Genomic DNA, 21,021 nt, shown 5'->3' on the forward strand with positions numbered 1-21,021 from the left:
AGGTATTGTGAAAGGCAGCAACACATATTCTTTTGCCTGTTGTGTGTTTATGGCATTGATAAGGGTAGCAAAAATTTAGCGTAAAAAGGTAAAAACGAATAATGAGCAGGACAATGTCTTGTGCACAATTTAAGGCTGACACGTACAACTTATAAAACAGGAAAATCAGAACAACACAAAATCAAGTGAGATATTGCTTAAAAGAGTAAAGTGTTGCATGAGGAGGTGCTGCATGATGCTAAAGGTGTCTCACCGCAGTACCATTTCACTACAAATTCATTTCCTGCCTCCACAGGTCCAGTTTCCAACCTTGACCCAGTGTAGTTTCCTGGAGACTTCCCTTTCTTGTATGACGGAGCGGTATTCTGAAGGAGGGTCTATAAAAGATGGGTGGCTTCGACTCCACGATCAGAAAAGCATCAAATCAGGACTGAACAGAACAAACCACCAGACAACATGAAGCATCTCTGCGTCGTCGCTCTCATCCTCGGCGCCCTCGTCTCCCTGACGCTGAGCCACTGTACGTATATCTTCTGTTTCCTGGGTGCTCAGCTTGTGTTTCTCTCCATCTCATTTCTCTCACTACTTTCTTTCTGAATTTTTTTCACATTTACGAACTCGTTGAGTCTCTCAACTCTGGATTGTTGGGCCACATCTGAGTAAATAGCGAAAACCTGAACTGTTCATGTCAATATCGCAAACAAAACAGCGGTGTGTGTTCTCGAGCTGTACAAACGAACGTTCGATTTTTACAAAGTAATAATAACACTTCATTTGCAGACACCAACGGACCAGAGAAGTGTTGCTTCGAATTCTTCGAATCGAGAATTTCGGCGAAAAGAGTGACACACTTTGAGGAGACAGATCACAGATGCCCCATTCGGGGTGTGATGTAAGTGGTTATTAATTAGCCATTCTATCATAGCTTCTCTTTATTGAACGAGGAAAACTTAGTTGATTGCATAAACAGGCTATTTGTGAAAAAATGTATTCATTTGTTTCATTATAGTATTATCATTTTATAAGAGTATATCATTACACATACAATTTTTATGTTCTTGGTCAACAGGTACCTTATAAAAATGTTGATTGCTCCTCCTTATTTGGCATTTCAAAGTGTACAACCACAGCACCCATTGCGTGACTAACACCAGCCCAGCTCCATATCCTCTGTGTGCATTGTTTTAAGTTGTGGTTCTTACTTTTGCAGATTTCACACAGTAAGGAAATCTGAGAGATGCGTGTACCCCTCCGAGACCTGGGTTCAAGATATAATGAACAAGCTGCAGACACCTGCTTTTGAGGAAGGAGAAGGAAACTCTGCCCCATTGAGGCCTTTACGAAAATCAGGTGTAGAAAAATGGAAACTGGAGGAAGGAGAAGGAAACTCTGCCCCATTGAGGCCTTTACAAGAATCGGGTGTAGAAAAATGGAAACTGGAGGAAGGAGAAGGAAACTCTGCCCCATTGAGGCCTTCACAAGAATCAGGTGTAGAAACTTAGCACTGGAATGACAGCACCCGTCTAGGGCTGTGCAAGAACTGCCATAAAGCTCCTGGGGTAGGGAAGGGGCAGATTTAACAAATCACACACATACACACACACTGTTTGAAACCACTTGTCCCAAGCAGGGTCGCGGCATGCCGGAGCCTAACCCGGCAACACAGGTTTGGTTCAAGGCTGAAGCAGGAGGGAACGCACCCAGAACAGGATGCCAGTCCATTGCAAGACACCCCAAACACAACTTGAACCATATACCCACCACAGAGCAGGACCTGCCCAAGAGCAGGCCACAGCCAAACCTGCCGCGCCACCGCACCCCCAATATATATATACATACATATATATTGGGGGTGCGGTGGCGCGGCCACAATACTTTCATATTCTGATTTTTCAAAACAGTTTGCAAATAGGCCTTTACTTGTTTTAAAATACACACACACATTATCAGAACCACTTAGTCCCAGATGGGGTTGCAGGGAACCAGAGCCTACCCAGCAACCCAGGGCATAAGGCCAGAGGGGGACTCAGACTCTTCCTGGACCATTTCACTTTGTTGATATAATCATGGGCTCAAATAATAAAGTCAATTACCAAAGAAATTTTTGTATTAGTTCCAGTGGGATTAACTCCTTTGAAACTAATATCATTGTTGCCCTGTTTTTAAATTAATCTGACAGCATCCACATTTGACAAGGACGATGGAAACACATCCCCTACAACACCTTTCCGAGAACTGCCAACGCCACCTTCAGACCAGAATGGAGGAAGCAGCACCACCTTGTGGCCATTAGAAAAAACAACAAAAACTGAAGGTTGGAATGACACACCCAATCAAGTTTCTCAGGACACACACACATTTTCAGAACCACTTGTCCCATACAGGGTCACAGGGAACCGGAGCCTACCCGGTAACACAGGGCGTAAGGCTGGAGGGGGAGGGGACACACCCGGGACGGGACACCAGACCGTCGCAAGGCACCCCAAGCGGGACTTGAACCACAGACCCACAGAAGAGCAGGACCCGGTCCAACCCACTACGCCACCGCGCCCCCCGCTTTCTCAGGGCAAAGTGATGTATTGTTTAAAATGAAACTGAGCTCCTGACAGTTGGCTCCTGTATATTCATTTTAAAATTCTTTAGGTCCTAGTCTGAAAATTACTATTGTTCTATATGTCAGGATGTTCATATTAAAGTAAATGCATTTGAAAGCTAAGAAGGCTACATGAGGATATAAGCTTGGACACCAAGGAAAGGCAGAACTAAGGCATTGCTTATCATTTGTTTACTGTATGAGAGAAATAAAAATCTCTTAAAGATTTCCTTTGTATGTTCTCTTATTGTTGAGAGAGAGGCATCAGCCCTTAACCGACTGCTGGATGTTTGAGCGCTGCGGACTTGTACGTTACTTATAGTTCTTATGTGTTGCCTTTATGATTTATGTAGAATACTATACCTGATTAGAGAGGAACTGTTTTGAGGAAATTTTGTAAAATAGTAAGCGTGGGGATAAAATTTGTCATATGGGGCCTTTCACTTGTGCTAAACTGTATCTGAGTGTTAGCTGTTTCCAGTCTAGGAATATTTGCTTAAATTGTTGATGATGTTGGTACTGTTGTTGGATGGTCATATGTGTGGTTTTATTAGGACACGTTCTGGTGTCCACAATAATGGGTAGGACACATTCCACAATAATAACTAGGGAAAACTTCAGGTATGACACATTCCCAGTACTGGTCTCAAAAAATACATCTTCCATCTAGACCGTGGAAATGTTGGCCTGCCTGACTCTTGCTTCCATGATGGATTTACATTTATTTTTCAAAGCAGTCTGATAACCTCCTCAATCCACAGGCAACCCACCAAGAAGATTGATCCCTTTTATACACAAGTCCCCATTTACCCTGCTTCAGGTCCAGTTGTTCTCGCAACACTCTCATCCATCACAAGCACAGTAATAACGTAATCGTTAATCCTGACTGCTTTACATTAATGAAAAAATATTTGCAACTAAAAAATTAAACCGGTATCCACATTCCTGTTCCTACACACATTACTGTTATCATACTTATTGTAAGGTTACTAGTCGTATCATTGTTTTTGTTTGTAGCCTTTGTCTCTTTGATCATATGAACTGCTTGAAATGTTGCACTCCACCCATTTACATTGACCTAGGTAATGCCAGATGGAACTGGAGCAACTCCAGGGCAATTCCAGGTCCCATTCCATCTGTACAATGTCAGAGTAAGTCCCTGTCCCACCCATACAAGGTAAACATTCTTAATTTAACTTGTGAGGAGGTTAATACAGCATTTCAGAGAGGCACTGAAGAGTGAAATCACACATTTCTCAACAGCCCGCTGTCCTGTACCAGAAACGGTGTAAAATACCACATGTATGACAGCTAAACGACGGAGAAGGTGCACTCATCAAAAAAACTGTATTTGTTGCCTCCTGCTTCCCCTTCCTGTTGGTGTCAAGACAATGCCGGTGTAAATCAAGACTTAGTTCTGGGACAGCAGCAAGAGCAGAAAGGAAAGACTTAAATTCACAGAGAAAAACTGAAACAATTCTGTAATTTCAGTCCATGTCTGATCAATATGAATGGAACACAGCAGTACACACACACACACACACTGGCTGAAGCCGCATGTCCCAAGCTGGGTCACGGCAAGCTGGAACTGAACCTGGCAACACAGGACGCAAGGCTGGAGGGGGAGGGGACACACTAGGGACAGGACGCCAGTCCGTCGCAAGGCACCCCAAGCGGGACTCGAACCCCAGACCCACCGGAGAGCAGGACGAGGCCCAACCCAGTGCACCACCGGGCCCCCCAAAACTGAAACAATTCTGTAATTTCAGTCCATGTCTGATCGATATGAATGGAACACAGCAGTACACACACACTGGCTGAAGCCGCTTGTCCCGAGCTGGGTCACGGCAAGCTGGAACTGAACCTGGCAACACAGGACGCAAGGCTGGAGGGGGAGGGGACACACCCAGGACAGGACGCCAGTCCATCACAAGGCACCCCAAACAGGACTTGAACCCCAGACCCACCAGAGAGAAGGACCCAGAGAGAAAGAGAAATTATCAATTCTATTCTGCCCACATCCTGTTAGAAAGTGAAGACTTTTGAGGAACAGATGTGGGTAGACACAATAGCAGTATTGAGAATCTAACATTCTGTCGCTTATTTGCATGTGAACAAGTGTTTTCTCCTTCAGTACAATCTGGGAACTGGAGGACTGTGGGAAAAGTAAAGAAAAGAGCAGCTTCAGAGGGGGAAGGAGTACATGACATTTCAGGGAGAATTCCATCATCACTATACAGTATTTCCAGTTAATATTGTGTATTTGGCTCTGAGAATTAAAAAAATTATACAGTCCCCTACATTTCTGATGAGTTTGCTCATGTTAGTGTAACCCAGTTTTGTTCTGATGTTATTACATTTACATACTTTTCTCCAAAGCAACTTTCAATGGATACTATGTAGTGTTATAGACAGCTGGTAATGGAGTGGTTAGAGCTACTGCCTTCGGACCCAAAGGGTGCAGGGTCGATCCCCACCTCCAGCTGTAGTACCCTTGAGCAATGTACTTACCCTAAATTGCTCCAGTAAAAAAAATGACCCAGCTGTATAAATGGGTAAATGATTATAAGTGTGTAACAACTGCAACCTTAACATTGCAAGCCTCTTTGGAGAAAAGCATTAGCTAAATGAGTAAATGTGTTATCAGCCAACACACCTTATTCACTGTGGTGACTTACACTGCTAGATACATTACTTACAATGGGTCACTCATCCATACATCCATGGAACACACTCTCTCCGTCACTCACACACTACGGGGGAACCTGAACAGCATATCTTTGGACTGCAGGAGGAAACCCATGCAGACATGGGGAGAACATGCAACTTCCACATAGACCGAGTGGGAATCGAACTCATGTCCTACTTGCTGTCATTAATAAAAAAGATAAAAATATTAAATAAAGTGACAAATTGGAAATTTCTCTCAGATGAATTTTTTCTGTATATTTCTTGGAAAAAGGTGTCCATTAAAGAAGTCTGCAACCAGAGAAACAACTAGTCACTGAGCCCTCCTCTGAAGCAGTGTAACACAATATATTGTTTTGCCACTTCTCATTTGAAAATTAAATTGCACATAACTTACTCTTCTAAAGAACCCACCACATACCTATACACAGGATGCAGTGGTGCAGTGGGTTGGACCAGGTCCTGCTCTTCGGTGGGTCTGGGGTTTGAGTCCTGCTTGGGGTGCCTTGTGATGGACTGGTGTCCTGTTCTGGGTGTGTCCCCTCCCCCTCCGGCCTTACGCCCTGAGTTAGGCTCCTGTGACCCCGTATGGGACAAGTATGTGTGTGTGTGTGTATGTGTGTGAGAGAGAATTTTTCTGTGGACATCCTCTGCACTTTATTTTTAACTTTCATAAAAAATTTTCTGGGACTTTCCTTGCTTCAATACCTCATTGGCTGGACATTGATACATAGGGGGAAGTCCAGTAGCAGGCAAGGCGTCTATAAAAGATGGGAGAGCACAGCTACGCAGGACAGGACAGCGACCCCTTGGTGCTCAACTGAAGCAGACCACCTGACGAGATGAAGCACATCTTGGTCGTCACTCTTCTACTCCGTGCCCTGGTCTCCCTGTCACTGAGTGAGAGTATGTATATTGCTTCCTTGGTAGTTTGGGGGTTTGTGACGGATCATCTGTACTTGGTTGATCACTTTTAGACTGCAAACTAGAATTCTGTAAATATTCTGATCTCTGAGTGCCAGGTTTGCAATCAACGGTAGATGATAGTGCATGTGGCTGAAAAGCAGAAAAAATTGTTCAAGCTTTTAAAGAGGCAAAAATAATGTTTCATCTGCAGACAGCAACGAACCACAGAAGTGCTGCTTTGACTTCTTCAAAGTCAGAATCCCAGCAAACACAGTGACACACATTGAAGAGACAGATGGCCGATGTGTGTATCCTGGTGTGATGTAAGTGATTATTTATTAGTCATTCTACCATAACTTTGTTTTATGGAATGAGGAAAATGTACTAAATTGTATAAGCAGGTTGTATATTAAAATGTGTGAATATTAAATATTATTGGAAGAAAATGTGGAAAAAAGAAAGTATTATATATCATTACTTTATGTTTTAAAAAACATATACATTTTTTCTTTTCTTAATTGCTTAACTGATATGTAAAATCCATCTCATTAACCTTTTTTGAGCCCCCAAAACATTTAATAACAGAACATTTCCTGTGACTAAACCTGCATCCTTGCCAACCAAAACACAGCTCTTCCTGTCATTATAATGTGTTTCTTATCGCAGATTTTACACGGTACGGAAACATGAGAGATGTGTGGACCCCTCTCTGCCGTGGGTTAAAAAAATTATGAAGAATCTGCAGATATCTCCCTTTGAGAAGGAAAAAGGACACAACAAGCTTGTGAAACCTTCACAGAGGAAACATCCAACACCTAGTCTAGGCATGAGGAGAAAAGCGCGGCCTGAAGACCTTATGTCGGCCAGCAGGTGGCGCAGTGGTTAGACATGCCTCCCTCCATTTGAAGGGCCAAGGTTTGAATCCTGTCTCCTGCTGTAGTACCCTAGAACAAGATGCCTACTCTGAATTGTTTCAGGATAAATCAGCATGTTTTGTCCAAGGTTAAATGACAGTAAGCATCTAAACAGCATGAGTCGCTCTGGAGGAACGTATCAGTCAAATAAACAACTAATTGATGCCCTAGGCAACTTCATTAGTCCAAAAAGTCTTTTTGTTCTGTTTTGCCATAATTTTAATATTATGACACAATGGCATAGGGACATAGTGGTTAGAGTCCATGCTGGGCAATCTAAATGCTCTCAGTTCAAGTCACATTCATTCTTCAGTACTTTTGTGCACAGTATTTACCCTAAATTGATACAGTTAAAAATGTAATGCGGTTTACTGTATGGGGTGCATACATTTACAAACAGTAAAACCGCAGCATTTTAAGTTGCTTTAGACAAAGATTCGCCTGCTTATTATCAATAACTGCTTGTCAGACAAAGGGTCCTGGCAGCCCGGAACCTATCCTGGAAACATAGGGTGTTAGGATACACCAGGACACACCCTGGATAAGATGCCAATCCATCACCTTCACTCACACACACACACAGAGAAAGGACAATTAACAATTAAGAATCACCAGCTCACCTGAAACATCATGTTTTTTTTTTTCTTTTGTATGGAAATGAAATAAAAATATTTTCAGGAAGAAGGCCAAGGTGTGGTCTGAGTCACTGTACACACTTCGAGTGTAAACATGTGTATTTAACATGGAAAAAAGAGTGAGAGAGACGCGTCGCCTTCACTTTAACATTGATGACATCGTCACACATTTCAAAAACAATTTTGCCGGAACGAACCGCTCGAATGGACACATAAACGGATATCGATGATGTCAGCGTGAGTCCAGCTTGTCCCTCCAGCGGGGGCCCAGGTCGCTGTTCAGTGCTTTCTGGACCGTGGGAAGAACAGCAAGGACTTGTAACGACCGCTGGGTCCCACAGGAAGAGCCTGCCACCAAACCCATGCCCAGCATCCTCCCCAAAAGTAGCCTAGGCCTCCAGCGCTGCACCTAGGGTCTCCTTAACCACCACGCTGTGGTCAGTGAGACCCAGTGAGTCACTGCCTCCAGGGCCCTGCCTATTCTAAAAAAAAAAAAAAATCTCACTGTGACGTGTAAAAAGTGAAATAAGCAGAGACATCCTGTACTTGTACCGCCCTGCATGCAAACGAATGCTGAAGAACAATTAGAATCGGCTGAGAGGGGCACATTCACATGGTGCCGCTGACCCTCTGTACCCTCTTCCGACGTGAACGCAGCTGCTCACCATCATCTGCTTGATGGGCATGAAGTCGGCACTCTGGAGAGTCCGAGTCAAAGAGAAGGCTCTCACCTTGGATGCTGAGCATTTGACCCAGCTTGAGGGCTGTGCCACGCACATTGCACAGCGTCCGGTCGATACGCTCCGCGTTGGCCTTCGACAAGGAGGGGCTGGAGTCCAGGATGGACTTCTTGTCTCCTGAACGAAAGGAAATCAGCTAGTCAAATGCTGAATTCTGCTTTTAAACTTAAAAACAAAGCATGCTGGGAGCTGTGACATTGCTGCACCATCATCATCATCATCATCATTATCATCACAGTAATCAAAGCTCACACCTTTCAACTCCAGGAATGAAGCAGTATGACCAGGCTGATTACTGCACAGTGAGATGAAAAACCCGAACATACGCAGAAGTGACTGAAAAGAATTGTTTTCATTGTTATGGAACTTAAAAAGGCTTCACTAAGAGTACAGTTGTTCTTCTACTTATGACCTTTGTCCTTGGAGCTGGGACCTTCAGCTCTGAAGGTATTATATGGAAGTGGAGCATGATTGGCTAAAAACTCGTAGATGCAGAAGGATCCAGACAATCAGCTTGTTCACCTTTCCTTTGCTTCTTTTCCACCTTCTTCAGCCTTTTGAAAAGTGTATCAAGTCATGTGTGGATAGCTGCCCTGATCTTTAGAAACCGCTTCACAACACGTACAGGTCTTGTTGAATGAATACTTTTGATACCTTAGTAATCCTGGGGTGCTTTCTGTTTGTGACTGCCATCTAAAGCTAAGAGAGAAGGGGTTCACATACTTTCAAGCAGCGCTGTATAAACTTCCTAAATGTTTTGGCTGGACATTAAGTGTTTTTCAGGAAAAGAGCAACTATGTTTCTCATTGTTCAATAACCAGGGAAACATCTGAACACCTAGACGTCAGGAGCTTCCATCTGTACTGTCTGTCTGATAAAGAGCACACAACCAGGGCACCTTCTGGGTCTTGAACTGAAATGATATTTGTCTTTCTGTTGAACATACAACCTATTCTGAGATGTGTGATATATGTGTATGAGGTCAAGACAGATTTTAGTGAACAGCAATCTGAGGGTAACAGATTTTTTTATTTGAAACGCACAACAATGACAAGCAGTTTCATAACCGAAAGTGAAACTCTTAGGATAGAGAAAGCGAAAGTATAAGATTCTCAAAGTGAAAAGGTCTGGACCCTTCTAGAAGAAACTCTGTGCAGCAGGACATATAAAATTGAACTTAACACCTCATCTCAGAATAAAGAGAAGCTGTGCAGCAGATGAAGGTATTCCCTTGGAATTTACATTGAAAACAAATAATGTGAATAAAATATGCCAGATTGTGTTACAGACAAAGAACAAATGATCTGTTATTTTTAAAAAATCATTCTTGTAAATATTTTAAAATTAATGGATTATGATTAATTTTTTTGATTAAATTATGATTAATTTCCCAACAGGAAAATGATTTTATAGAATGTGCTGTTTTTCTAAGTGCAGGAGAACAATCTAATGTGCAAAAAGTCTTTGCTGGAGGATTAAAAACTGGAAAGGTGAATTTCATGCAGTTACTGTGAAGAGGTGTTATTTTGATAGATGTCATTTTGAACTAATTTAGAAAACTTGCATAATGTATTTTATGAGCAGAAGCCTTGATGTTAATCTCATTGATACTGTTTCTAACCATGTACATTTAAATGTGTTGCATTAAGTTTAAGTTCATTTTATTAGGTTCTATAAGAGGACCTTATTGGTGCAGCAGGCTTGGTCAGGTTCTGCTCTCTGGTGGGTCTTGGGTTCGAGTCCTGTTTGGGGTGCCTTGCAATGGACTGGCATCCCATCCTGGGTGTGTCCCCTCCCCCCTTCAGCCTTGCACCCAGTGTTGCCAGGTTAGGCTCTGGTTCGCTGCAACCCTGCCTGGGTCAAGTGCTTTTAGACAGCCTATGGTTATATAATTTAACGGCTATAATGATTTTATATTTCTAGTTATTGCACAGTTGGTGTTCCTGTCATTACATATTTGACTTGAGAAGGTGAATAAATGATAAAAATCATTTGCAGTATGCAAAATGACAGTTAAGAGCAGAGTTTAAAGCAAAATGTTTGTTACTGAAGCTGTGCTGTAAATTATGGATAAAACATACTCAGCCTTGGTTTGTTAAAATACCTAATATGTCACATGAGAAAGACTTGGTCACGAAACGCAGAGATCTGGTCACCTCCCTGTGCAGAAACTGAAACCATTCCGGCACTTCTGGTATCAGTCGTTGTCCTCTGTCCTCTGAATGTCTCTAATTCCAAAATAATTTCATGTCCTAATGCTCTGTTGGTTGTTCAACTCACTGTCACAATGATAATGGATAAATATGGATAAATTTGGCTAAAGTCTGACAGTGAGAGAAATGAATTCCAGAAAAACACTGTGGTGTAACTAAAGTGAATGTTAGGATTAAGTAAAACACTTTTCCTGAGGGCTGTGGATGATATTCCTTCACTGCAATTTGGTTTTTATGTGACTTTCTGCTTTATTATTTTAAAAGAAATTCTTGTGGAGGAATTTTATCAGTCAAATGTTCCAGTAGAGCAAACCTATAGGTTTGTTGTGAGGAAAACTGAAACATGATTTTATTATCCATCCAATTTCAATAACCGCTTCTCCTGAGCAGGGTTACAGTGATCCAGGGTTTGTTCCAGAATCATAGGGTCCAAACCTGAATGGGGCAACAGCCGGGACAAAACATCAATCCATCACAGGGTAGACACATAGACACAGATTTACACACTAAGGGAAAGTCAGAGACACTAATTCACCAAAACTGCATGTTTTTGGACTGTGGGTGGAAACCAGAGCACACAGAGGAAACCACACAGACACAGGAAGAACATGCAAACTCCGCACTGACTGAGCTGGGATCAGCTGGGATCTCTCACATCACCCAGGCGCTACGAGGCAGCAGCACGACTCGGTGCATGACCATGCCGCTTCTATTTTTAATACTCGTAATAAAATGTTAATCTTACTAATAATTAAAAATGGATTGTTTTATGTTCAGCATTTATCTTTTTGTACAGTTGGAAATGCAAAATACACAAGAGCATAGTCAATCAAGCACGGATGAAGTGAAAAATGTCAAGGTCCCTGAAGAACAGCTGGAAGATTCCCCTAATCGAGGTAAAATGGTGAAGCAAACTTTTTCAATCAGTGACTCCATGTAAAGGTCAATTTGTTGGCTTAGGAGTGTTGTGACAACATGGTTTCAAAACTTTCAGTGTTGTATGAATACAGTTTGGGATGTAGCATTTTTACTTTTTTTTTTGCTCTGAAGTGTCCAGTTATTGGGTGGTCTTTCCTCTGCCTTATTCCTTGTTGTATTGGACACACACATATTATACTTGATAGACATTATGGATAGTGTAAGGGATCAAGCACAAGTCATCAGCAGAAATAATAACTAACAAAAGTATACTTTTTTCCTAAAGAAATGTGTAACATCAGTCTTAACGTGGAAATGCAGGATCTGACTGTGTAAATAAATTTGTCTCTCCTCAACTGACTCCAGTTGCTTCAGACTTCTCTACACTTGCTTTGATACCGAGACTCCTTTATTGGGTTTACCCTTCAGGTAAAGACATATGAAATATCAGTCTTCTGTGTAAAGGGAATAAAACCACCAATTGAAATGACTTTAACATTCCCTGTTTGTCCAGCTCCTCTCTTAGGAATGTGGCAGTTGGTCAAAGACATTGCGAACTGGTTGTGGAGTTTCGTCCGCTCTCCAGGTAAACAGTCCAGCCTCATAACAGTGAAATATTTTCAAGCTCTTCTATGTAAAAGTAATTAAAGCACCAAGTCAAATGACATCAACATTCCCTGTTTGTCCATCTCCTATCTTAGTTAGGAGTGGGGTGCGGAGAACTAGTGGGTTAGACAAAATTGGATGCTACCCATTTCCCTCCAGCCAAATGGTCGAACCACTTAACCTACAGGTACTTATCGAGCTCCACAGTGTAAAGGGAGTAAAGTCGATGAGCCAAATGACATGAACGCTCTCCATTTTTTCATCTTATGCCTTCATAGTTTGACTGTGTTACTGAAACCAAGCTCCTTCAACACAACTGATACACTGTGTGTATCTCACAGTGTCTGGGCTGTGTGATTGGACATAGGTTTGATCGCTGTCAATCTGTATAGCAATCATCGTGTTCATGTGGGTGTCCTCCCACAACCCAAAGACATGTATTTCAGGTGAACCTTTGACTCTAAACTGCCCGAAGTGTGTGTGTGTGTGTGTGTGTGTGTGTGTGTGTGTGTGTTCCATTGCGGTGCTGTATAAATGCATGACTCCCTGTAGGGAGTTTACTCTAGTGTTAACTAACACAGTAAATGACCTTGGACAAAGCAGTCAGCTAACCCCCACATAAATGTCATGGTGAATGCCAAGACAGATGTGGGTGGATCCAAGGGCAGAGATTATTGGATGCTGCAGCCAGGAAACTCTTGCAGGATGAAGCAGTGCTGAGGTAGGGAAAAATGTGTGCAGGGATGCTGGAATGAAGATGGGGTGTCTGTGCAGGGAAAGGATGAATGAGATCCGTGTTTGCCAGTGGGGTCGAGGTCCGGCGTTCCGTTCAGAGTCAGGTGGTATCGTGGTTGAGGTCTGAGTAGAGGGGCTGAGGCAAAATCGGGCATGTGGTTTACTCCAAGGTTTTGGGACTGGAAAAGAGTGCAATTGAGGCATGTGTTCCCTAAGAGATTCCTTCATCGTGTTGTGGTTCTTGAGTGTGTTTTACTCCTCCTCCTTGATTGTGTACAGGTGTCGAGTCAACGCACAAAAGGTCATGGGTTGACCTTCTATGTTTGACTGTCTAGAGACGTGACAATAAAAATCATTTAACTGCATGCTAAATGAATAATTGAAAACTACTTGAGAGTTGGGACTAAATAATTTTACAGCTCATCTCTTGAAACTTAGCACTGCTGGTATGCAAATATATATTAATAGGTTAATTAAATGTCTCAATTCTAATGTTCTACAGCACATTTGGTTCAGAATCTTCAAGGGTGTGTTTATATTATCATTATAACCACTCAGAAATATATATTACATAATTTTTTCTATCATCGAGCAATGTTTGTAATCCTACCACCTAGATTAAAGTGTATTTATTTCTTTTTTAATACATTAATATTTTTGCACTTGTTCTGTTTCAGTCAAAGTCCATGTACAGTTTAGTGGCCCCACCCAGAATGCCCACCAGACATTTATTAACAAGCTGCACATGTCCCTGGAAGAGAGCAGCCTGGAAGACTGCAGTGTGATCCTGGTCTTCTGGCTGATCGTCACCCGGATGGGGACAGATATGGAGGCAGCAATAAGAGAAATTCCAAGTACGATTGATTTCCAACAGAGATTTTTAAAAATATTTTGATGGCTTCAAGCAACTTTCAATTGTACATTAACCAAGTTTCTCACTATTACTTTTCTATAAAAATAGAGCATAACAGGAAACGTTATTTAAAAAAAGTGTGCCCTTTACCACAAATAGTAACTTCTACCTCATATTTAAACTGGTCCTTAAAACCTCTACAGCTTCTTTCCAAACGATCTTCCTTTTGACACCTGCTATTGTTTTCTCTCAGTTAAGATATACTGTGTTTGTTCTTGGAAAAAGCATCTTTCTCTCACTGATTTCACTGTAGACACACTGACCTCTATGCATTTCCTCAACCCCCTGACAGGTGACAAACCCGTCATTCTGGTGCTCATACACCACAGTTACAACCCAGACCACATTGATGACATTCCGATCAGAGCACCCAGGAGCAACGTGGTAAAAGTGATCCAGTGTGTTTTCCATGAGACAGTTGGACTTCTGGAGTGTGGATTGAATCAACGAGCAGTGAGTGGAGTGAGATCTGAACTGAAACAGTACTGGTCAGTGTACAACATGTACTACAAATCGCACAAGTAAAGTAAAATAGTTCAGTTTCACGTATCATATCAGCTGAACACTTGAATGTTCTAGTGAAGCATGTCATGTTAAATCAGTCACTCGGTAACTATATTAGTGGTTGTGTAGCAGCTAAAGTAGACATGTGACCTCTGTGCTGTAGGTTATAAGCCCAGGGTCACTGCAGATGAACCCTTGAGTATGGCCTATACCCTTAAGTTCCTTCATACATACAATAAATTACGCATCGTTTCCCTCATGAGCTTAGTAATGGGTGTGTCTGGGAAGCTGTGCAATCCTCAGAAATCTGAACTAATTCCGGTGCTCCTTTTTGTGTTTGGTACTCATTTCCCAATGGGATCAGCTTGAATCATCGTCTGATAGTCTGATGTGATTCTCAATATTCTGTTCTACAGTGTACTCAATTATGACGTTCTGTAACAAGAGAAAATAAAAGACATTACATGGATGTCCCGATATTAATTGGAAATAAAGACACAAGAATGTAAACACACACTCTAGTTGTCACGTCTCCGTCAACCAGCACATCGACGACACCTGCTGTTCCCTGATGGGAACAGGGATAAAAAAGGACGCAGAGGAGACGGCAATGCGGAACCTTGTTCAGCGACTTCTCTTGCATGCCTGCTTGTGTTACCTGTAATGTCTTCCGACCTCGGCCTTTGCTTGTTTATTCTTTGACCACGATTCTCACCTTGTCCTATGCATTCCGTTTGCCGACCGCCCGACCTTCGTCTGTCTCCGACTTCTCTCTTGGATTTCGTCTGTCTGATATAATAAACATTGATTTGAAGAACTCTGCACTTGAGTCGTCATCGTGTGGAATGAAACCACGACACTAGTGAAATGAATGTCCCAGACTGCAATGTTAATATTCATAATTTTATTATAACAACTTTGTGTCATAACACCATAGATAAGAAATTTAAAAGCCTTCCTTTTCCCAACATTCACACAAGATACCGTTTTTCTGGACTCCTGAATATCATCCTTGTTACACAAGTCTGGTTTATACTGATAGCCCTCGCAGAGAGAATCATGAAGGCTACATCTTCCTCATCATCATCAGTCAACAAAGCTCAACATGATATCTTTCCTCAGATTAAGAAGTGAGGCTTTCAGATTTGAAGCTAAATCGGTAACAAGATAAACGAAAGGAAAAAATAACATTTGACATTTTTTCATGAATGTGTCAATAGTGTTTTCCTGATCATATGACACAACGTCAGACTTCCACACCTCGGGTACGCAAAAACACCAGTCAAAAACACCTGAATTTCGGCTGTCTGCTAAGGGTCTGTCAAAAACAGACCGTGAAGTGAGGGTACGTTACGTCTCAGAAAAAGGCAGACAACGGAAAGGTAACTTGCTTAATGGATATACCACCTTCTCCCTGCTTGTCAACAGATAAAACAAGAAAGCTGAGGAGCAAGCTTTAGAACCACATGGAATCATCATCATCATTCCATCCCAAAGATGGACAGATCAGTTACACCATGTCTCAGCAGATGTAGAAAAATCACACCTTTTCTGTACAATCAAAGTGCGTACACAACCACCTCCATCTCAGCTGACCAGAGAGGCACGTGGCCCAACAACACCGATCTCCTCTCTGACCAATCCTGGAGATGACATCTGTCGTCACACTAATGAACTGTGTTGTCTAGATGGTTAAGTGGAAGGTAGCGAGAGGCCCCTGTGCGCATTTCGGTACAAAAGAGAAACGGAACGGAATTAAAGGGTTTTATGAAAGGATAGGGTTGGGGCCGAAGTTTAGTTTACATTCAACTCATGGGAGAGGAAAAGTTTCCTTGGCTATTCCCCAATGTCCACAGTCACTGATTTGTCCCCTCCTGCCGCTCTCTCCAGTACTTGGCGTAGGCCTCCTGGAACATGCCCTTGCAGCGCAGCTTGGCGTTGAGGCGGGAGCAGATGAGGAAGGAGCCGCCCATCTTGCGGTGCAGGGAGTAGGTCTCTTCGGGCGGAGGCGTGAGGCGCTGCTTCAACATCACGGGGATCAGGCTGTGGATGCGCTCCGTCGTGCTCTGCAAGCCAAAGTCGAAGGGCTCGTGGGATGCGAAGGCCTCGCCCAGGATCATCACCGCATCCACGTGGGCCTTCTCCATGGCCTGAGAGGGGGACACAATATATGCAATGATAAGGCCTTTCAAACGTTTTAAATGTGAATTATTCAGCCTCAGTTGAACAATTCCCAGAAAGCTTGAGCTTTTCATTAGTTTTCCTCTTTATTGGAATTCAGTTTTTTTTTTTTCTTTTTCTTTTTTTTTTTAATTGGGATAAAGAAGAAAACTAATGAAAAGCTCAATGAAAGTTTAGTCTTTTTAACCCTACAATGGCTCTGCTCCAGCGGCAAACTGAAAAACAAAGTTAAGCAGAGGTTAGAAGGAATGAACAATAAAAACCTCCCAGCTGCTCAGAATTCTCTACCTTCGATTCATATCCCGTTAGAAACTTCATTTCTATCGATCGCTTCAGTACGCAGTCTCTGTCCCCATCTGCGGCGGCCTTGATGATCTGATGAGGATAAGTTAAGATGAGGCATGACTGTTTAACCCCTTAGGAACCGTACCCTCCTAATCCTCCCGGTGTCTACACAAGTCTACCTCGATGTACAAGTCTGTGAAGCTCCAGTCAAAGCCTCTTGTAGCTCCAAAGTCCAGCAAGGCAACCTGTGGGCAGAAAAAACAGTAAGAGGAATGATGAGCTTTCCCAGCATTCACCCACCAACCCATCAGGCCACAGCTTAGAAGATTCACTTTGGGACACCAAACTTTACCTTGTGCGTCTGCGGGTCGTAGAAGAAATTGGACCAGTTGGGATCGGTCTGTGTAACACACATGTAACACGTGGTATGATGTTTTGTTCTAAGGCCAGTAGGTTCGTCTGTGGAGGTGTAAATAAGGACCACTCGATTTGGCAATTATTAAAATTAACTATTAACTTTACCAAAAACTGTGTTTCTCTTGTTTTCTCATATACTTATTTTCGGTAAAACATTACCTTAAATAACATGAAACTGAACTCTGATAACTTAAGCAACAAGGATGAAGGAAAAAAATAATAATTTGCTTACACACAATACACCATAACTGACACAAGACTGGATTGTAAACTAAATAAGCGTGCCGTTTATCTGGCCCTGAACACTTTAATGTTGTGTTGATTAATAGAAAAAGTGACGGAGAGAGCTGCGTTTTACCGAAAACGAACCCGAGCGTACTTGACGGGGCAGCGAGAAACGCACCTCCACCCGTCGCTTCGGAACCAGTGAGAGGGAAGCGGCGCTAATTCTGCCTCTTGCGCGCCGCCTAGTGGCCGTTAACTGAACGACAGTCACAGAACTTAACTGCGGGGGGTCCCGATTCTGTTCCATCGACCCCATTATCTTGACTTCGTCATGTCTAAAATCCCCTAACATCATATGGACCATGAAGTTATGTAAACAGTTAACGTGCACGTTGTTTAATAGGGCTTTGTTGTGTTCTTCCACTAATTCCACACAGTATTACATTTACATTTATTCATTTAGCAGACGCTTTTGTCCAAAGCGACATACATCTCAGCAAAAGTACAATTTATGCATTATATTAAGAGAAGAAGAGATAGCTGCAGACATGAAAGTCTCAAGCATATACAAGATACACAAATAAGCAAATACAATGCCAGAGTAGTGGCTGAAGAAAGGTTGTACCTGGGGATGCTTACGGAATTATGATGTAGGAACAGTTACACCGTAAATAAGCTGGAGTATAATACACACACACACACACTTTCAGAACCACCTGTCCCATACGGGGTCACGGGGAACTGGAGCCCACCCGGTAACACAGGGCATAAGGCCAGAGGGGGAGGGGGACACACCCAGGACAGGACTCCAGTCCCTCGCAAGGCACCCCAAGCGGGACTCGAACCCCAGACCTGCCAGAGAGCAGGACCCGGTCTAACCCACTGCGCCACCGCACCCCCTGGAGTATAATATTAAATAAATATTAATATAGTAATTCTGTATATAAAATTGCAATCTTAACAGTACTGCTATACAGATAGGAAGCATTGTGTAGTTCATAAAGCTATGGACTTTGACTCCAGAGGTCGCAGGTTTGATTCCATCCCCCCCCCCCCCCCCCCCCCCCCCCCCCGATGTAGTACCTTCAACTGTTATTGTTACCAAACATTTCTTCTGCAAAATTACTCAGCTTCATAAATGGGTAAGTAATTGTAAGCTTGTATTAAGTCTAACCGTAACAGTGTAAATCACTTTGGAGAAAAGCATCAGCTGAAAGAATCAATATAAAGTTCCATTTTATATAGATAAATTATACTGTATATACATACAATACAGCATAGTTATGTTTTTCAAGCTGCACTATTATTTTCCTTTTCTTTTCTAAATATATTGCCTTCCACTTCTTTTCCAGATCCACAAAACACTTAATTTATCCTTTGCTAGCTATTTTAAATAAAAATGCAACCTGAAGGGAATCACAACTGAAAAGTTTGGCGCACTGCAAGAGAAATCACAGTATTTTTACAGTTAAGCACACTGCCGATCAAATCACTGGGTACTCAGGTGAGCTCACCTGGCAATCCAGGTGAAATCATAGGCTTGCATAAAACCAGGGAGGGGCTGATTTTACACCACACTAAAACATCCATATTTAACTACACTAAAATCAGTCAGTGGTGTGCTCTGTCACCAGACAGTATCAATTATACAAGAAAGACTGAAGTTTGAAATCTTGATGGGGACTTTGTATTCAAGTGGTGTAGCATTGAAAACCATCAGCAGATTGGAGTTTGTGTCTGTACCAATAACCACCTGTGGTGGCACTGCTTCTTCCCCACCACTAAGGAAGAGGTATCACGCACGCACGCACGCACGCACACCGCTTATCCCAAGCGGGGTCGGCAACACAGGGCGCAGGGCTGGAGAGACACCCAGGACGGGACACCAGTCCATCACAAGGCACCCCAAGGAGGACTTGAACCCTGGACCCACCAGAGAAGAGGACTCAGCCGCCTGCTGTGCCACCACATTCCCCCTGAATGAAGCATCTGACAGGCCTAAATTTTGAATGATTTTGCTGTAACTTTTCGTGGAGGTGTCTATAACACCACAGGATACATATAAATAATATCACACTTCTGCCCCAAGTACTGCAGTGGTTATTGACTCAGACTCGTAAAAAGCTGAACGCTTTTCTGGCTCAAGTCTCAGGTAGAGCCATGCAGCTGTACCTTTGAGAAAGGTTTTAAACTTTAATTTTGATCCTTTTTACCCCTAGATGTTGTTTCACCCAGTTAATACTGGGTAACTGAATGACTTGCATCAGACTTTCACATTTCAGATTTCCATGTTCTTTCATTATTCTGTACGGTGTTCAAAAGGCTCTGAAAATACAGCTGAATAAAACAAAAAAAAGTGAAACTTGCAAGTGAGCTGGTCAAGTCCCTTTGGAGGAAGACATATAAAAGGCATCTTGAAGTAAAAAGGTAACGCTGATTACGACACTCCTGACTGAACCTTCCTTTATCCATCAGCTTCAGTGTGCACCTACTTTTGATGAGGTAAAAAAGAAATAATACATTACTAAAAAAAAAAGCAAGGTAAGGAGGTAGAAAATTCAGCAGTTTTTATACTGCGGATAATTAAAAACTAATTACAACCTACGAGAAGATTCAGTATAAATAGCCTGCATACTTCCCCTGCGTATGACAACGAAATTCAGCTCAAGAGGGACATCCTTCGTAAAACCGTCGTAACATAACAGCGTATTTGTGGAATATGTGCACAGCACCCAGACTGGGTAAAACCAGCCAAAACTCAGAAGTTGCGTTGGCAACCTCATACTTCATATCCTTTCTCTCATTTTTTGCATCCAAATGGAACATTGTGGGCTGAATGAATACGGCATCTTTCTGAGCAAGCATCCGACAATCTGCCGAGCTTCAACAGGGAGAACGCTGCTAGTTCCGTTCTGTAACTTACTTCCCCATTTAGCCCAAAACAGAATGATCATCTATTAATGGCGAAGCCATTTGGGAGCCAACATTTAGACTCTCGGTATGTAACGTTCCCACACGTCTACTGGTCCGAGGTCAGAGGAAGCCTCCCACTCCCCACATCTATGCCAAGACGCTCGGATGCTCAGCGCAACATCGCATGTTTTTGCTTGATCACATTATAACCTCTGATCTGAACTATTCTGCTGAGGTTCTTCACGATTACGAAGGTCTCAGGTGTCTTATCGTGCTTTAATTGGTGAGAACGAAGAATGAGCTGATTTAATAATAAAATAATCTGCCATCGTCAACAAAGACATCCCTACTGTTTCTCTCTCTGAGCAACATCCTGCAGAGACGGAACGCGAGCTCCGGCCCACACAGGCAAACAGTGTGTCCTTACCGAAAAACCTTGACAGCTCTCATCACTCCTCCATTCTTAGGCTGCACACTGACTATGTGCTGCATTCATTCATCCTTCCTACACAAGAAAACTCATAGAAACAGTGGCTGTTAGTATCATCCGCACATGCCAGAGCCATGTTCCATGTCTGCGGTGACAGAGCTGATCCAGCGTCCAGTGAGGCTCATTCAGGCGCCCGCCCGCTACT

General features: G+C 42.6%; 2 protein-coding genes and 2 long non-coding RNA genes across 4 annotated transcripts; 3 read left to right on the forward strand and 1 right to left on the reverse strand.

Annotated features, from left to right (window-relative positions):
- Positions 1-365: 365 nt before the first annotated feature.
- On the forward strand, positions 366-1,284 carry LOC114910246 (uncharacterized). Its single transcript, XR_003797558.1, has 3 exons — positions 366-520; positions 781-892; positions 1,211-1,284. It is a non-coding gene; the product is annotated as an uncharacterized LOC114910246 (long non-coding RNA).
- Positions 1,285-6,060: 4,776 nt separating this feature from the next.
- On the forward strand, positions 6,061-7,656 carry LOC108928509 (C-C motif chemokine 3-like). The gene is made up of 3 exons (XM_018742451.2): positions 6,061-6,187; positions 6,399-6,510; positions 6,854-7,656. The coding sequence occupies exons 1-3, from the start codon at positions 6,124-6,126 to the stop codon at positions 7,071-7,073; spliced, it is 396 nt and encodes a 131-aa protein (XP_018597967.2). The 5' UTR covers positions 6,061-6,123; the 3' UTR covers positions 7,074-7,656.
- A 1,893-nt stretch (positions 7,657-9,549) lies between these two features.
- On the forward strand, positions 9,550-12,251 carry LOC114912325 (uncharacterized). The gene is made up of 4 exons (XR_003798200.1): positions 9,550-9,699; positions 11,486-11,585; positions 11,974-12,036; positions 12,122-12,251. It is a non-coding gene; the product is annotated as an uncharacterized LOC114912325 (long non-coding RNA).
- A 3,043-nt stretch (positions 12,252-15,294) lies between these two features.
- LOC114912030 (atypical kinase COQ8A, mitochondrial-like) lies at positions 15,295-17,311 on the reverse strand. Its single transcript, XM_029256611.1, has 4 exons — positions 17,184-17,311; positions 17,011-17,076; positions 16,835-16,921; positions 15,295-16,515 (listed from the first exon to the last, which is right to left on the reverse strand). Exons 1-4 carry the CDS (start codon positions 17,244-17,246, stop codon positions 16,222-16,224), a joined length of 510 nt encoding a protein of 169 aa, XP_029112444.1. The 5' UTR covers positions 17,247-17,311; the 3' UTR covers positions 15,295-16,221.
- Positions 17,312-21,021: the final 3,710 nt, after the last annotated feature.

The sequence above is a fragment of the Scleropages formosus genome, chromosome 1, assembly GCF_900964775.1.
Source record: "Scleropages formosus chromosome 1, fSclFor1.1, whole genome shotgun sequence".
In the NCBI taxonomy this organism is placed as follows: Eukaryota; Metazoa; Chordata; class Actinopteri; order Osteoglossiformes; family Osteoglossidae; genus Scleropages; species Scleropages formosus.

What these genes read in the sequence shown, in the direction of transcription:
- LOC114912030 (XM_029256611.1), bottom strand. Translation starts at nt 17,246, where the DNA reads ATGTGTGTTACACAGACCGATCCCAACTGGTCCAATTTCTTCTACGAC. An exon ending in ACGACCCGCAGACGCACAAG is followed by an intron (nt 17,077 to 17,183) that starts GTAAAGTTTGGT and finishes TTCTGCCCACAG; the next exon opens with GTTGCCTTGCTGGACTTTGG. An exon ending in TCACAGACTTGTACATCGAG is followed by an intron (nt 16,922 to 17,010) that starts GTAGACTTGTGT and finishes TATCCTCATCAG; the next exon opens with ATCATCAAGGCCGCCGCAGA.
- LOC108928509 (XM_018742451.2), top strand. Translation starts at nt 6,124, where the DNA reads ATGAAGCACATCTTGGTCGTCACTCTTCTACTCCGTGCCCTGGTCTCC. An exon ending in CTCCCTGTCACTGAGTGAGA is followed by an intron (nt 6,188 to 6,398) that starts GTATGTATATTG and finishes TTTCATCTGCAG; the next exon opens with ACAGCAACGAACCACAGAAG. An exon ending in TGTGTGTATCCTGGTGTGAT is followed by an intron (nt 6,511 to 6,853) that starts GTAAGTGATTAT and finishes TTCTTATCGCAG; the next exon opens with ATTTTACACGGTACGGAAAC.